A 14,609-nucleotide genomic window follows, 5' to 3' on the forward strand; every position below is an offset into this window, starting at 1 on the left:
TAACCCAAAGATTACAAAAACACTAATTCAAAGGGATACATGCACCCCAATGTTTATAGAAGCATTATTAACAATAGCCAAGATATGGAAGCTGCTCAAGTGCCCATCAACTGATGAATGGATAAGAAAATATGGTGTAGGGGCGCCTGGGTGGCACAGTGGTTAAGCGTCTGCCTTCGGCTCGGGGCGTGATCCCGGCGTTATGGGACCGAGCCCCACATCAGGCTCCTCTGCTATGAGCCTGCTTCTTCCTCTCCCACTCCCCCTGCTTGTGTTCCCTCTCTCGCTGGCTGTCTCTATCTCTGTCAAACAAATAAATAAAATATTTTAAAAAAGAAAAAAGAAAATATGGTGTATATATACAATGAAATACTATTCAGTCATAAAAAAGAATGAAATCTTGTCATTTGCAACAACACAGATGGAGTTGGAGAGTATAATGCTAAGCAAAAGAAGTGAGATAAAGACAAATACCATATGATTTCACTCATATGTGGAATTTAAGAAACAAACGAGCAAAGGGGCGTGCGGGGGGAGAGAGAAAGGCAAACCAAGAGAACAAACAGGGTTATCCAGAGGGGAGGTGAGTGGGAAGATGGGTGAAATAGGTGATGGGAATTAAGAAGGACACTTGTCATGATGAACACTGGGTGATTAAAATAAAAACTTTAAAAAATACAATTCAAAAACAGGAAAAATTCAATCATACTGTTTTAGAATGAATACATAGGTGGTAAAACCTAATACAAAGACAATGAAATGATTATCATAAGCCTAGATGATTGCTTCCAGTGAGGAAAGTATTATGATCCAGATGGGAACACAGCAGTTTCTGGGGTGCCAGTAATGTTCTATTTCTTGAACTGGATGGTTCCAGAAATATGCATCTTAGATACTTTTTGTATACACGCTATACTTCAGATTTAAAAAAACGGGACGGTAAGGATAAAACACCAGTCCATACAGATGAATACAGCTAGAGAAAAACATAATTATGTTGACTGGTTCATAAACCCTAAAGGGAGGTTCAAGCTGCCAGGTAATCATATTATATTTCCCTGGTCCATTTGCCCACTTACTCTCCTAGAAATATTGTATAGCTTTCTGTTCTGAAACCTCCAGCATTCTCCCCTCCCATCCTCATCTTCAGTTAATTATTGTTGCCTACTTCTCTGAGAAAAATGGAAGTAAAGAAAACTTCCACAGACTTACCACAATACCCATGTCCCAGAATTCTGCACCAACATATTTTACCTTCCCTCAGAGCTCAACTCTCCATGCTACCATCGTAAGGCCAGTCCACCTTTTGTGCACCAGATCCCATTCCTTCTTGCCTTCTCAAAAACAGTATTACAGCTCTCCCATCTGTCACCTGTATCATCAACTTCCTTCAGTAAACATGCTGTTATTTCTTAACCAAACTTCTCCACCAGCTGCTACTACATTTTTTCTGTTTTTAGCTAACTTTCTTGAAAAAGTTGTCTGCAGTTACTGTCTCTGATCCTTTCCCTTCCATTCTCTCCTAAACCCACCACAATCTCGGATTTTTGACCTGTCAAAACTGCGCATCAAGATAATCAATAACTTCTAATGGTCAACTGTTGGCTCTCATCTTCCTTATTTATCAGGAGCATGTGACACAGGTTATATCACTCCTTGCTCTTTGACAGATTTGCATCACTTTGGTTTTTGGTAAAACACTCTCTTCTGATTTTCCCCTTATATAACTGGTCATTCTTGCTCTGTCTCCACTGCTGGCTGATTTCTCTTCTTCCTCACTTAATGTTGGAATGTCCCAGTATGTCTTTGGTATTCTGTCCACCTACACTCATTTTCTTGGTACTGTCATTCATATTCATGATTTAAATACATCTTTATACAACACCTCCAGTTCAGATACTTCTCTTAAACTCCAGACTCATTTATAACGTCTACTAGACATCTGAAATTCCACATGTCCAAAACTAATTTCTCCAATTTCCCCTCAAAACCTGTTCTATGACTTATTAAGCATCCTTATCTCTGTTTAAGCCAGTGCTACCCTGTTGCTAAGACCAAAAACTTTAGAGTCATCCTTGTTTTTCCTCCCCCCATCTAGTCCATTAATAAATACAGTGTATTCCATCTTCCAAATATATCCAGAATTTAAGATTTCTTCACCTCCTCCACTGCCACCACTCAGTCCAAGCCACATTCATATCTCACTTGGATTATTGAATGGCCTCTTACCTGGTCTCTCTGCTTATACCCTTGATCCTCTACATCCTATTCTTAACACAGCAGCAGAAAGACCCTTTAAAATTTTTTTTTAATTATGATATGTTAGTGACCATACAGTACATCATTAGTTTTTGATGTAGTGTTCCATGATTCATTGTTTGCGTATAACACCCAGTGCTCCATGCAATACGTGCCCTCCTTAAAACCCATCACCAGCCTAGCCCATCTCTCCACCCCCCTCCCCTCTAAAACCCTCAGATTGTTTCCCGGACTGTTTTAACATATAATTTACATATTATCTTTCTCCTGCTCAAAATCCTATAGCGGCTACTCATCTTACTCAGATGAAAAACCAACTACGCATGCCTAGGACAATACCAACTTTTTAAACTTTTTTCCCCCTGGGTTTAGGAAGCATAAAAATAAACACAAAATGGGAGTTTAAAAAAGTGATTCTTAAAGCCAATCTTCAAACCACTTCTGGCTTCTGAATAACTTTACTTACTCCACACTGAATGAGGACAGCGCAGTACATGTTTATAAATGTCTCTGTTTTTTCCTTTTAACATGTGGCTTTTCCTGTTTTGTTTTTGTTTTTTGTAAATGTTATATTTTTAATAAAATAATGGTTATTGTAAATGGAAGGTTTTTAAAACACTTTATTACTTGAAAAATAAAGTTTTGGCAGAACTCAATTTTAATGCCTTCACCATTTCTCCTCTCTATGCATTTTTTCTGAATTAAAAAACAGAACACTTTTACTGGTGTATGGAACTGAAAAGTCTGGGACTACTAGTCAAAAGGATCTAACAAGCATGTACTAAAGCAAAGGTAGGAAAAATTATACTGACTAGATTATTAGACCCCTCCCCAGCTCTGTCAGGACTGGCTGTGTGACATTAAAAAGTTTTTTGCCTCTCTGATCCTCTATTTCTTCATCCATAATGCCCATTAAAGTACCCATTTCGTAGAAATATGAAAATTAAATGAGACGATACATTTAAATACATCGACACATAATAGCCACATGTGTGTTTAGTTAATGCAACACTATTAACTATGTATTTAGTTAATGCAATGTTAATACAGTGGTGTATGGTGGGAGAGAGAGTGGGAGGAGGGTTAGTGGGAGTAGATCATATTAACGCACAGAAGTATTTTATCCATTTAGGTTCAGAACTGCTGGCGCACGGTGATAATAAAAAGCATTTTGGTCAGTTTCATTATTGTTTGTAAATTCTCTGCAGACCATTTACCCCCTTCTTGCCTTCACCAGCATACACCACGGCAAAAGACCATCTCCCACATTTACTCACTATTAACGGAATATTAGGCATAGTATATGGCAAGGATTCAGAAGGCAGTATTAGAGTAAGGTCACCATGTATTCTTAAATAAACTAATGGTGATTATTTAGAAAACTAAAATATTCACTTACCTTTTTTGAATTTATGTACAGGGAGTTTTTTAAGCTGATCTTTACGAAGTCTGTTTCTTCTAGCTCTATGTCTGTCCTGGACGAATTTTGTGATCTAAAAATAAAGAAAAAAAGAAATCAGATATTAAATATGCAAACAGAAAATGGCCATTAAAATAACAGACATGTTTCTGGATAGCTGCTGCAAACCAATTCAATTTATTTAAACCTTAATTGAAATATCATTAATTGAGCACTAATTACATAAGTGAATAGTTTCCCTCAAATTATCCTTTGAATTTTTAATCATTGATCTAAGTTATCTTTATCTACTCTAATAGAAACATTATAAATAACATCAAACTGTTTGTTTGCAAATATAAATGACAGACCACATGTTACAAAGACTCCACTGGATCAAGAAGGCAGCAGAGTTGAAATTCCTGTAAGTTACAAACTAATAAAATTTTCAAACATACATGTATTAGTCACTGCACTTTTAGCTGTAGTAGCAAACTGAATAGAAGTACTACAGAACACCTGTACTATGAATACTCAGAAATGCTGGATAAAATATACAAAATATTTTCAAATATAAGTGACTATGCTTGCAAGAATGAAAAGGAAGTCTGCAGGGCCAGAGCCAGATGCCAAATGCCAAAAGTGACATCCATAAAAAGTAGATTAAATTCACCAGCTTTTTTTTTTTTTTTTGAAGAATTTGGATAAAGAAATAATTCCAACTGTACGCTATTTACAAGACAAAAAATTAAAACTTAATGACACATTAAGAAAAATATAAAGGTGAAAAATAAAGGAATAAAGATATACCATGGCAATATAAGCAAAAGGAAAATTGATCTATCGAGTGAAACAGAATTTAAGACAAAAATCATCCTAAGGAGGTAGTCCTACCTTTTGGCTAACAAAAAATTTAAAATTACAATAAATGTGGCTTCACAGTAGTGTTTTACTGCCTAGCACTGTTTTAGAAGACACCAAGAGTACAAAAAACTATAGAGAACTGTGATGACCGCACAATTCTGTGAACATACTAAAGACCACTGAATTATATATATTTTAATGGGTCGATTATATGTTATGTGAATTCTATCCGATAAAACTGATAAAGCAGTTTTATGGGGCGCCTGGGTGGCACAGCGGTTAAGCGCCTGCCTTCGGCTCAGGGCGTGATCCTGGCGTTACGGGATCGAGCCCCACATCAGGGTCCTCCGCTGTGAGCCTGCTTCTTCCTCTCCCATTCCCCCTGCTTGTGTTCCCTCTCTCGCTGGCTGTCTCTCTCTGTCAAATAAATAAAATCTTTAAAAAAAAAAAAAAACACAAAAAGCTGATAAAGCGGTTTTAAAAAGATTTTTTAAAAAAGACTATAAAAAACAATTTCACAAGCACAAACTGATGTACATATATAGAACTTTGCACTCCATAATTCTTTTCACATATATATGTGGGGGATGTTCACAAAATTTAGCCACAAAGTAGGTCTTTGGAAATAATCAAAGAATCTATAACATACAGTGTCTTCTAACCACAATAAAACTGAATTAGAAATCAATAGAAAAAAAAAGATATGGAAAAAATATATGTATTTTGGAAATATAAAACTTTATTAAAATAGTTCATGTGTCATAGAAGAAATCATAATGGATATTTGAGTTTGTGATGGGGCCTTAAAATTAGCATGACTTTTTGCTACCTGGATTCTAAATAACTGGAGAAATAAGATCATGAAATGGCAGATTGAGGCAGGTGGAGTACCTAACACAGTGGAGAAAGAAATACAACTTTTTACTGAACCACAGAATTATATTGTCTTTTGTACCCACCCAGGTACAAGCAAAACAACGCTGGAATGGGACAGGCCATCCATTCACCCACCCCCAGAACTGCAGAACTAGTCCCGGATGAGGTGGAGATTGATTAATCCCAAGAGAAAGGTAGAGCTGAGTGAAACATGCCCTAGTTGATTCTTCCCAAATATACCACACAGATAAGATACTTCATCTCTCCTAAGACCAAATAAGTAAATGGTAAGGAGGGGTAGGAGTTATAGTAATTGAGTTCTCCCTTCTTGATGGAAACATCAAGAGTGGTAAAGAAACATCTTATATAACAAAAAAATTTTTTAATGTAAACCAAATTAAAATAAAAATATTTATCAAAAGCTATGAGTTGCAGCTAAAGTAATTGTTGAACAGAAATTTATAACCTAAATGAGTATATCAGAAAGAAAAAAATTAATAAGCATTCAGCTGAACAGGCTAGGAAAAAAAAAGCAATCTATCCAAACAAAATAGAAGAAAGAAAATTGATGCTAAGAGTAGAAATTCATGAACAAATGATGTTGGGGAAAATTGGACAGCCACATGCAGAAGAATGAAACTGGACTACTTTCTTACACCATACACAAAAATAAACTCGAAAAGGTGGAAAGCTCTAAATGTGAGACAGGAATCCATCCAAATCCTAGAGGAGAACTCAGGCAGCAACCTCTTTTGATCTCGGCCGCAGCAACTTCTTGCTAGACACATCTCCAAAGGCAAGAGAAACAAAAGCAAAAATGAACTACTGGGACTTTGTCAAGATAAAAAGCTTCTGCACAGCAAAGGAAACAGTCAACAAAACTAAAAGGCAACCTAGAGAATGGAAGAAGATATTGGCAAATGTCTTATCAGATAAAGGGCTAGTATCCAAAATATATAAAGAACTCATCAAATTCAACACCCAAAACACAAAACATCTAGTCAAGAAATGGGCAGAAGACATGAACAAACAGTTCTCCAAAGAAGACATACAAATGGCCAACAGACATATGGAAAAATGCACATCACTTGACCATCAGGGAAATATAAATCAAAACCACACTGAGATCTCACCTTACATGGTCAGAATGGCTAAAATTAACAACTAGGAAACAACAGGTGTTAGTGAGGATGCAGAGAAAGGGGAACTCTCTTATACTGCTGGTGAGAATGCAAACTGGTGCAGACACTCTGGAAAACAGTATGGGGGTTCCTCAAAAAGTTAAAAATAGAGCTACCCTACTACCCAGGAATTGCACTACTAGGTTTTTATCCAAAGGATGCAAACATAACAATATGAAGGGGCACATGCACCCCAATGTTTATAGCAGCAATGTCCATAATAGCCAAAATATGGAAAGAGCCCAGATGTCCATCAAGAGATGAATGGATAAAGAAGACAGGGTGTATATATGTGTGTATGTGTGTGCGTGTGCGCGCGCGTGCTATACAAGTGCCTCACTTCAGAAGTAAGAATAGAACAGAAAAAGAGAAAAATATTAACTTTATAGTGGAGAAACCCGGCTTAACCAAGGAATGAATGTTAATACCATTAGTGATGTTACACAGATATCATGTACCCCCTGACATAAGGGCACTTCATCTCTGTTTTTAAAAACTTATTACCCCCCCCCCAAAACCCTATAACCTAGTGTAATTATAAGAAAAACATCAGATTGACAACATTCTACAGGATACATGGCCAAGACTCCCCAGACTGTCCAGGTTATGGAAAACAAGGAGAGATGACTGACAGACTGTCAGAGAACAGAGGAGCCTGGGAAGACATGCTAACTAAATAAAATGTGGTGCCCTGTTTTGGATTCTGGAACAGAAAGAGAACATTAATGGAAAAGCTCATGAAATCTATACAAAGTCTGGAGTTTAGTTACTAGTAATGTACCAATGTCAATTTCTTAGTTTTGACAAGTGGACCATAGTAACGTAAAATGTTACTAATGGGGAAAACTAGATGAGGAGATACAAGAACTTTCTTTTTGCAATTTTTCTGTAAATCTTAACATTATTCAAAAATTAAAAGTTTGATTTAAAAAAAATCAATACTGTTCTTATATCCTAATAACAACCACTTAGAAAATGCAATTTTAAAAGTCTAATAAAAGGGGTGCCTGGGTGGCTCAGTCAGTAAAGCATCTGCCTTAGGCTCAGGTCATGATCCTAGGGTCCTGGGATCAAGTCCCACATTGGGTTCCCTGCTCAATGGGGAGTCTGCTTCTCCCTCTATCCCTCCCCCCTGCTCGTGTTCTCTCCCTAATAAACAAATAAAATCTTTAAAAAAAAAAGTCAAACAAAAGACATGCAAAATGTTTACAGAAAAAAAATTATTAAACTTATGGATATAAAAGATCTAAGTAAATGTAAAGAAATATCAGGACATCACAGAAAGACTGAACATTTCAAAAATGGCATTTAATCTCTAAATTAATCTATAATGTCCATATAATAAACAACTCATTGAATGTTATTATAAATATTCTTTATAAAAAAATAAAGTGAGAATACTGAGATTGTTTTATATGGTTGCAATCCTCTTTCAGTATCTATCTTAATACAGAGGTTTTCTTTTATCTGCTTCTGCCTTCAATTTGTTTTTATATCACAAACCATGTAGCTTTTAGAAACTTCCACTTTAAACACTGAGAGAATGAGGGTTACAAAGGCAAACAGTATCTTAGTATTATTATGAAGATAATTCTGACTTCGCAGACCCATTAAGAGTCCTGGGACCACACTTTGGTAACCGCTGCTTTAGAGATAAGGTGTCATCACCCTTAACCTCAAGCATTTGTACTTTTGTACTATTCTTTATTTACATTTTGATATGAAAAATTTCAAATACAGAAAAGAGTTGAAGAAACTTTATAATACCCATATACCCACCACCTAGATTCTACAATTAACACTGTAATACACTTTTAATCACCTATCTTTCCATCCCTCTATTTACCCATCAAAACACCTCTTTCTCTTCATTTTTTTTTACAGTGCACTTCAAAGTAAGTTGCAGATAATCAGTATATGTCTCCCCAAATACTTTAGCATTGTATTATTACTTAGAGCTTAGTATTTTACAGTATTTTATTCCTTAGGTAAAATTTATATACAATGAAATGCAAAAAGTTTACGTGCACAGACATTTGTGCAACCTCTCTCAAGATACAGAACCTGACTTACCCCCAAAACGTTCCCTCATATCCTTCTCAGTAAATCCTTCACCCCCTCTTCTTAGCCCCCCAGAAGCAATCATTGTTGTGATTTTTCTACCCAGATTATCTTTTCTAGACCCAATCATATAAATGGACTCATACAATATGTATCCCTTTATATAAGGCTCCTCTTACTCAATACAATGTTTTTTAGAACCATCCATATTATTTTTAGAAATACATTTAACATTAATTTACCTACCATGAAAATGACTATGAGGATGAGACAGATGCCCACTATGATAAGGAAGGGGATTAAATAGTATTCCAGAGGAAGACTAAATTCTGGAACTAAGATAATGTGGCCCCTAGAAGAAAACAAAAAGTAGTAATTGAGAAATATTAAGAGTTGCCAAATTATAATGTTAATTAAAAACAAAAACATTGCTTAAAAGGCAATTAGACATTACAGTTCAATCCACTATACACATCTCATCTTCTAATATATGATTTCCGATAATTTGAGAGATTTTCTCCATCTTTGTTTCTTTTACATATTTGCCAAAATAACTTGCCTACATAATTAAAGAAGCTTTTAGACTGGGTACAGGAAATCAGCCAATCAATACTTACTGTGTCCATCCTGGAAACATGTTATTTACTAAATTTAGTAATCTAGGCAAAATTCTGCATATCTTACATGCAAAATCAGCATTCAAACAATGGTAGTACCTTGCGTACTATGTCAACAAAAACGCCCTCCCCAACCAAATTACTATTCATCAGTTCCCCCTATGGTAAAGCTCTGAAGCCACTATTAACAAAAATATCCTCCCTCCTCCCTATATGTTTTACATGAGCTTCTTACACCCCATACAATGGACATAGCTCCTGTACTCTATATTCATCTGTGAGGTATGGAATAAAAAACCTGGTAGAGGAATTAATAGGAGTTGTAGCTTCCTCTCTATTCTCCACCCTCCTCATTGCTTGACTGGAAAAAGCTAAAAAATGTGTATGTTGTGGGGAAGCGATGGAGAACGCTACTTGCCTTATTCCCCTTTGCTATTAACCATGTTATTACTATTACAAAAACTGACAGGGACTCATGAAATGAAACTGTGATCAGAAAAGGCACACCACTGGGGTGCCTGGGTGGCTCAGTTGGTTAAGTGTCTGCCTTTGGCTCAGGTCATAATCCTGGAGGCCCGGGATTGAGCAGCACATGGGGCTCTCTGCTCAGCGAGGAGTCTGCTTCTCCCTCTGCCCCTCACCCCACTCATGCTCGCTCGCTCTCTCTCTTTCAAATAAATAAATAAAATCTTAAAAAAAAAAATAGGCACACTATTTTTGTTGTGTGAGCACATTTTACATGGCTGCAAAGTCCTGCATTAGAAAATATCTTCAGTCTAGGGAAGGGCCTGTATAATGGTAATAGGAATGCTTTCTTCATTTTACTCCTGTGCTACTCGACTAGTATGGTGCCAGTAACACTACATTGTAACCCACTGCTGGGTGATTTTTAGGCAGTGAAGCCTGCTACTTCATAACACAAGGATTAAATGCAAAACAAAAACTCTCAATAAAAGGGAAATAAAAACTGGCCAACTCCTTCCCCCACATAGAGATGTTTAGGACACGACGGTACTTAAGAAAAATAACATGTAATCAAATTATTTCTATTCCAAAGCAATTTTTAAGTCTTCGTGCTATTATTTATTATATTCATATGCAGGGAGCTCTATCAAGGTTTACCAAATACAAAACAGACAAAAAAGATAATACAAGGAATGTCCCCCAATAATTTAAGTATTTTCCTAAAACTGCTAAGAATGCTAGAACAAAAGTAGGTTTTCATTTCAGTCACTTTCCAGCAGAATAGGGGATGACAAAAGATTTACATACATTTTTGTAGCTTTACATAAAATACTAAAATGACTGCTCTACCAGGGTAAAAAAAAAAAAGAAAAGCAGCAGGCCTGGGCTGCTGTATTTGATGCCATCCCTTCCAGCACGAGGCCAGGTCTGGAAGTAATGTCCCTATGCTTCGCACAAATCTGAAACCATCTGAGCCAGTGCTGAGATAGTAACTCAGTGGTGCCACTTTTAAGTAGAACCTTTCCATATGATGCTAATCTTCTGCAACCTCCCTACTCCACTCCTACCAACCAGCTATAAATTAACATTGTAAGGGGTTAGAAGCCAGACTACTGCATACAGAAATTTAATCCATTGTATCACCTAAATATCTCAGCAACAGCAAACTTTACATCCCTTATATTGGTTTTCTTCTTCTCCTTTTATGTTAACAACTTTCTAATGTACATGTGGCCTGGATGAGATAAACAAATAAACCCTGTCCTATGAGACAAGACAAAGGGTTGCTCAGAAATGAACAGAATTAACAGGTGAGAAGGAGCTAAACAAAGCAGGAAGACCCAGAGAACTAGAAATTAAAAGACTTTATTGAAAACTTCGTATATATGTGTAACCACAGAAATGGAATCAATTCCAGGATTTTCTTTTAAGCACTGTGTTAGGATTCACAGACCTGGGCTCTAAATCTAGTGGTCTTTATGTCCAATGAATGCTTGCCTGCTATACCTCAAACCATTTTAGTTTACTGTTGAGATGTACTGTGAGAATGTTTAAAGGTCTACAACTGATAGAAGGCTTTAAGCATCGTAAAGCAAGAATTCAATGCACATTCAGGACACTGCTATTTCTTAAGCAAATCGCTAATGGTGGAGGGTGGTGATAGTAATGATACAGGGCAGGGAAATACAACAGACAATCAGTCCTCCAGCTTTATTTCTATTTCCTCTCTCTGTCTAGGCTCCCCAAGCCCCCTACAGACTCCTCCCTCATGTCCTAACCCCAGATGAACCTTTATCTGAAGGAGATATTTAAATAGTCTGAGTATTTTACCAGACTGCCTCCACGTCCACCCCTATACACAGTATATGCCATGAGCTCTGCAGCTATGATTTGATCATACAAGCAAAGTCCTAAGCAACTCAGGAAATAGTGGCTTATTCTCCTTTGTATGAGTTCACAGGCTAATTTCAAACCAGGTGTCTAGGCCTAAACTTTCTAACAATAATCTAACTTCCCAATCCCTCTGGGAAATGACTGCAAATATGTGTGTGTGTGTGTGTGTGTGTGTGTATATATATATATGTATATATATATATACATATATATATATATATATAGTTTCTATTTGGGGTGTTGGAAAGTTCTAAAATTAGAATGTGATGATGGCTGCACAACTCTATAAATATACTAAAATCACTGAATTGTATACTTTAAAATTGGTAAATTTTATAGTATATAAAATATGTCTTAATAAAGCTATGAAAATTTTTGTTTGAAAGAACAAGCATGCAAGAATAGCTATCAAAACCTGAAAGAGAGGATTGGGAGTGGGGGAAGGCTAGCCCTATCAGATATTAATGCATATTATAAAACCCTATAACAAAAACAGAGTGGTACTGGGGCGCCTGGGTGGCACAGTCGTTAAGCATCTGCCTTCAGCTCAGGGCGTGATCCCAGCGTTCTGGGATCGAGCCCCACATCAGGCTCTTCCGCTGGGAGCCTGCTTCTTCCTCTCCCACTCCCCCTGCCTGTGTTCCCTCTCTCGCTGGCTGTCTCTGTCAAATAAATAAATAAAATCTTAAAAAAAAAAAAAAAAAACAGTGGTATTGGTGGGCAAAAGATAAAATTCAGTTATGTATGGAAATATGGCGGCATCTCAAGTTGGGTAAAGGGACAAACATTTGAAGGAGAAGTGTTGGGGTAACTGGATGGTTATTTGACAAAAGATAAAACTGGTTCCATTCCTCAAGGTTAATATAGGATAAATTACAACTAAGACAGAAATTTAATGTTAAAAATGAAACCATACAAATATGAAATGTGGGTAAATTCTTCTATAATCTAGAAGCTGGGCAAACTTTCCTAAGACTCAAGACCAGGAGCCCGTTGTAAAAGATTAACATATTTGCATTTTAAAAATAACACAAGTGGTGCCTGGGTGACTAAGCTGGTTGAGTGTCTGACTCTTGATCTCAGCTCAGGTCTTGATCTGATAGGGCTAGCCTTGTGAGTTGTGAATTCAAGCCCCACACTGGGCTCCACGCTGGGTGTGGGGTTTACTTAAATAAATAATAAAAATAAAAATTAAAAAAACACAGTAAATAAAATTAAAATGATGAAGTATTAGAAAGTGCTTGTAATATATCACAAATGGTTAAACATACCTAATAAATAAAGAGCTTCTAAAAATAGAAAAGAAAATTACCAACAAGCTACTAGGAAAAATGAGCTAAAGATAAACAGTTTATAGAAGAGCTCTTATATATAAGAAAAGATGCTCAATTTGCTCATATAAAGAAACTACATACCAAAACTACAACAGGAAACCATTCCTCACCTATCTAGTACAACCTGAAAAATCTAACATACTTTATTGATGAGGCTGTGGGAAAAGAGACATCATATATTGCTGGCACAACCCTTATGGATGGGTATTTATAGTATCTAGCAAAAATACAATTCATTTAACCTCTGACCTAGCAATCCCACTTCTAGAAATCCAAAGGTCTACTAGTAAAAACATGAAAAGACTTCTACATAAGGTTATTAAATACAGCACTATTTATAACAACAAAAGAATGCAAGCAATTCTAATGTCCATCAACAGAGGACCTGGCTGATTAAACTGTGGCCCATCCACAAAATGGAGTTCTATGCAGCTGTTAAAAAGGAATGAAGAATATATCGACTCCTATGGTGAGATCACCAGGATATACTGTTAAGTGGGGGGTGGGTGGGGGTGAGGAAGTATACAGTATGGTCTTTATGTATTGAGGGTGAAAGATGAGGGACAAGAGATAGGTATCTGATTATAATTTTAAAGAATTAAAGAATAAACTAAGAACTTTTTAAAATTGTGACTTAAGGGGTGCCTGGATGGCTTAGTTGGAAGAGCATGCAACTCTTGATCTCAGGTCATGAGTTTGAAATGAATGAACTTTAAAACTGTTACTTAAAAGGCTAGGATGGGAACAGGATGGACAGAGCAGATGATACTTGGCTAGAAGCTGGACTTCTCTGAATATACATTGTGTTTTGTTGATTTTGACTTTAGGTTTATACATAATAATAAAAGTCATAATGGGGGTAAAAAGCAATCCCTAAAATCTAAAAGCATCATGAATCAAATAGACCGGTGTTTCCAGCTGATAGCATCAGCACACAGGATTATTCTACATGTCTTTAAAACATGGTGATTTGATTTTAGATCCTTATTATGATATACCTTAAATAAAGAACTGGTTTTTTAAAAAAAAAAAAAAAAGACAATAGTGTTGGTATTGTTCTGTTATGTGTGTATTGTGCAATTAAAAAAGAAAACAATTACTTTGGTGTCTTTGAGCACAGAAAAATAAAATACAGATGTAAGACCAATGAAGTACAGTAAAAATCCTTTAGCCTGAATTTAAGTTGGAAGTAATTGTACGTGTTCACGATTTTTTGTATCTTTAAAAGCATATTATTCTACCTGAAAGCCTTACCTTGTAAAACAAAAACAACCAAAAATAAAAAAACACAAAGCATATCTATTTCTTAGTTTTATTCACTGAAAAGCCCTAGAAATAATGACAAACCAAGGAGCAATGATCACGCCTCAGTCTCTAAATGCCACATCCAATTAAAAGGAACCAGAGCTCCGTGAAAAAACGACAGGTTCCAAGTCAGGGGGAGGAAAAGAACAAGATGGGCCTGGAACATCTTGTCATACAGAGAACAAGGAGCAATCAAAAGCTCCAGATTTACATCAAAAGAAATTTGGATTAAACTTGAAGTTTGAAATGGGAAAATGTGAACATCAATAAACATAATAACTGCACTGGGCCGAAGCATATTAAATGAGTTTTAACTCATGAGCTCATTATGATACTTTGAACATATATATAAATC

The 14,609-nt window shown here is 36.2% G+C and overlaps 1 protein-coding gene across 5 annotated transcripts in view; it reads right to left on the minus strand.

Annotated features, from left to right (window-relative positions):
- RNF13 (ring finger protein 13) overlaps window positions 1-14,609 on the minus strand; it is a 162,556-nt gene that overhangs the window by 41,990 nt on the left and 105,957 nt on the right. For all 5 annotated transcript variants that reach the window (XM_026497269.4, XM_026497268.4, XM_057315942.1 and 2 more), the window contains 2 exons: window positions 8,887-8,992; window positions 3,659-3,752 (listed from right to left, as the gene is read on the minus strand). In XM_026497269.4, coding sequence (XP_026353054.1) covers window positions 3,659-3,752; window positions 8,887-8,992 — 200 coding nt within the window. The remainder of the gene's footprint in view (window positions 1-3,658; window positions 3,753-8,886; window positions 8,993-14,609) is intronic.

Source organism: Ursus arctos, unplaced genomic scaffold, assembly GCF_023065955.2.
Source record: "Ursus arctos isolate Adak ecotype North America unplaced genomic scaffold, UrsArc2.0 scaffold_20, whole genome shotgun sequence".
NCBI lineage: Eukaryota > Metazoa > Chordata > Mammalia > Carnivora > Ursidae > Ursus > Ursus arctos.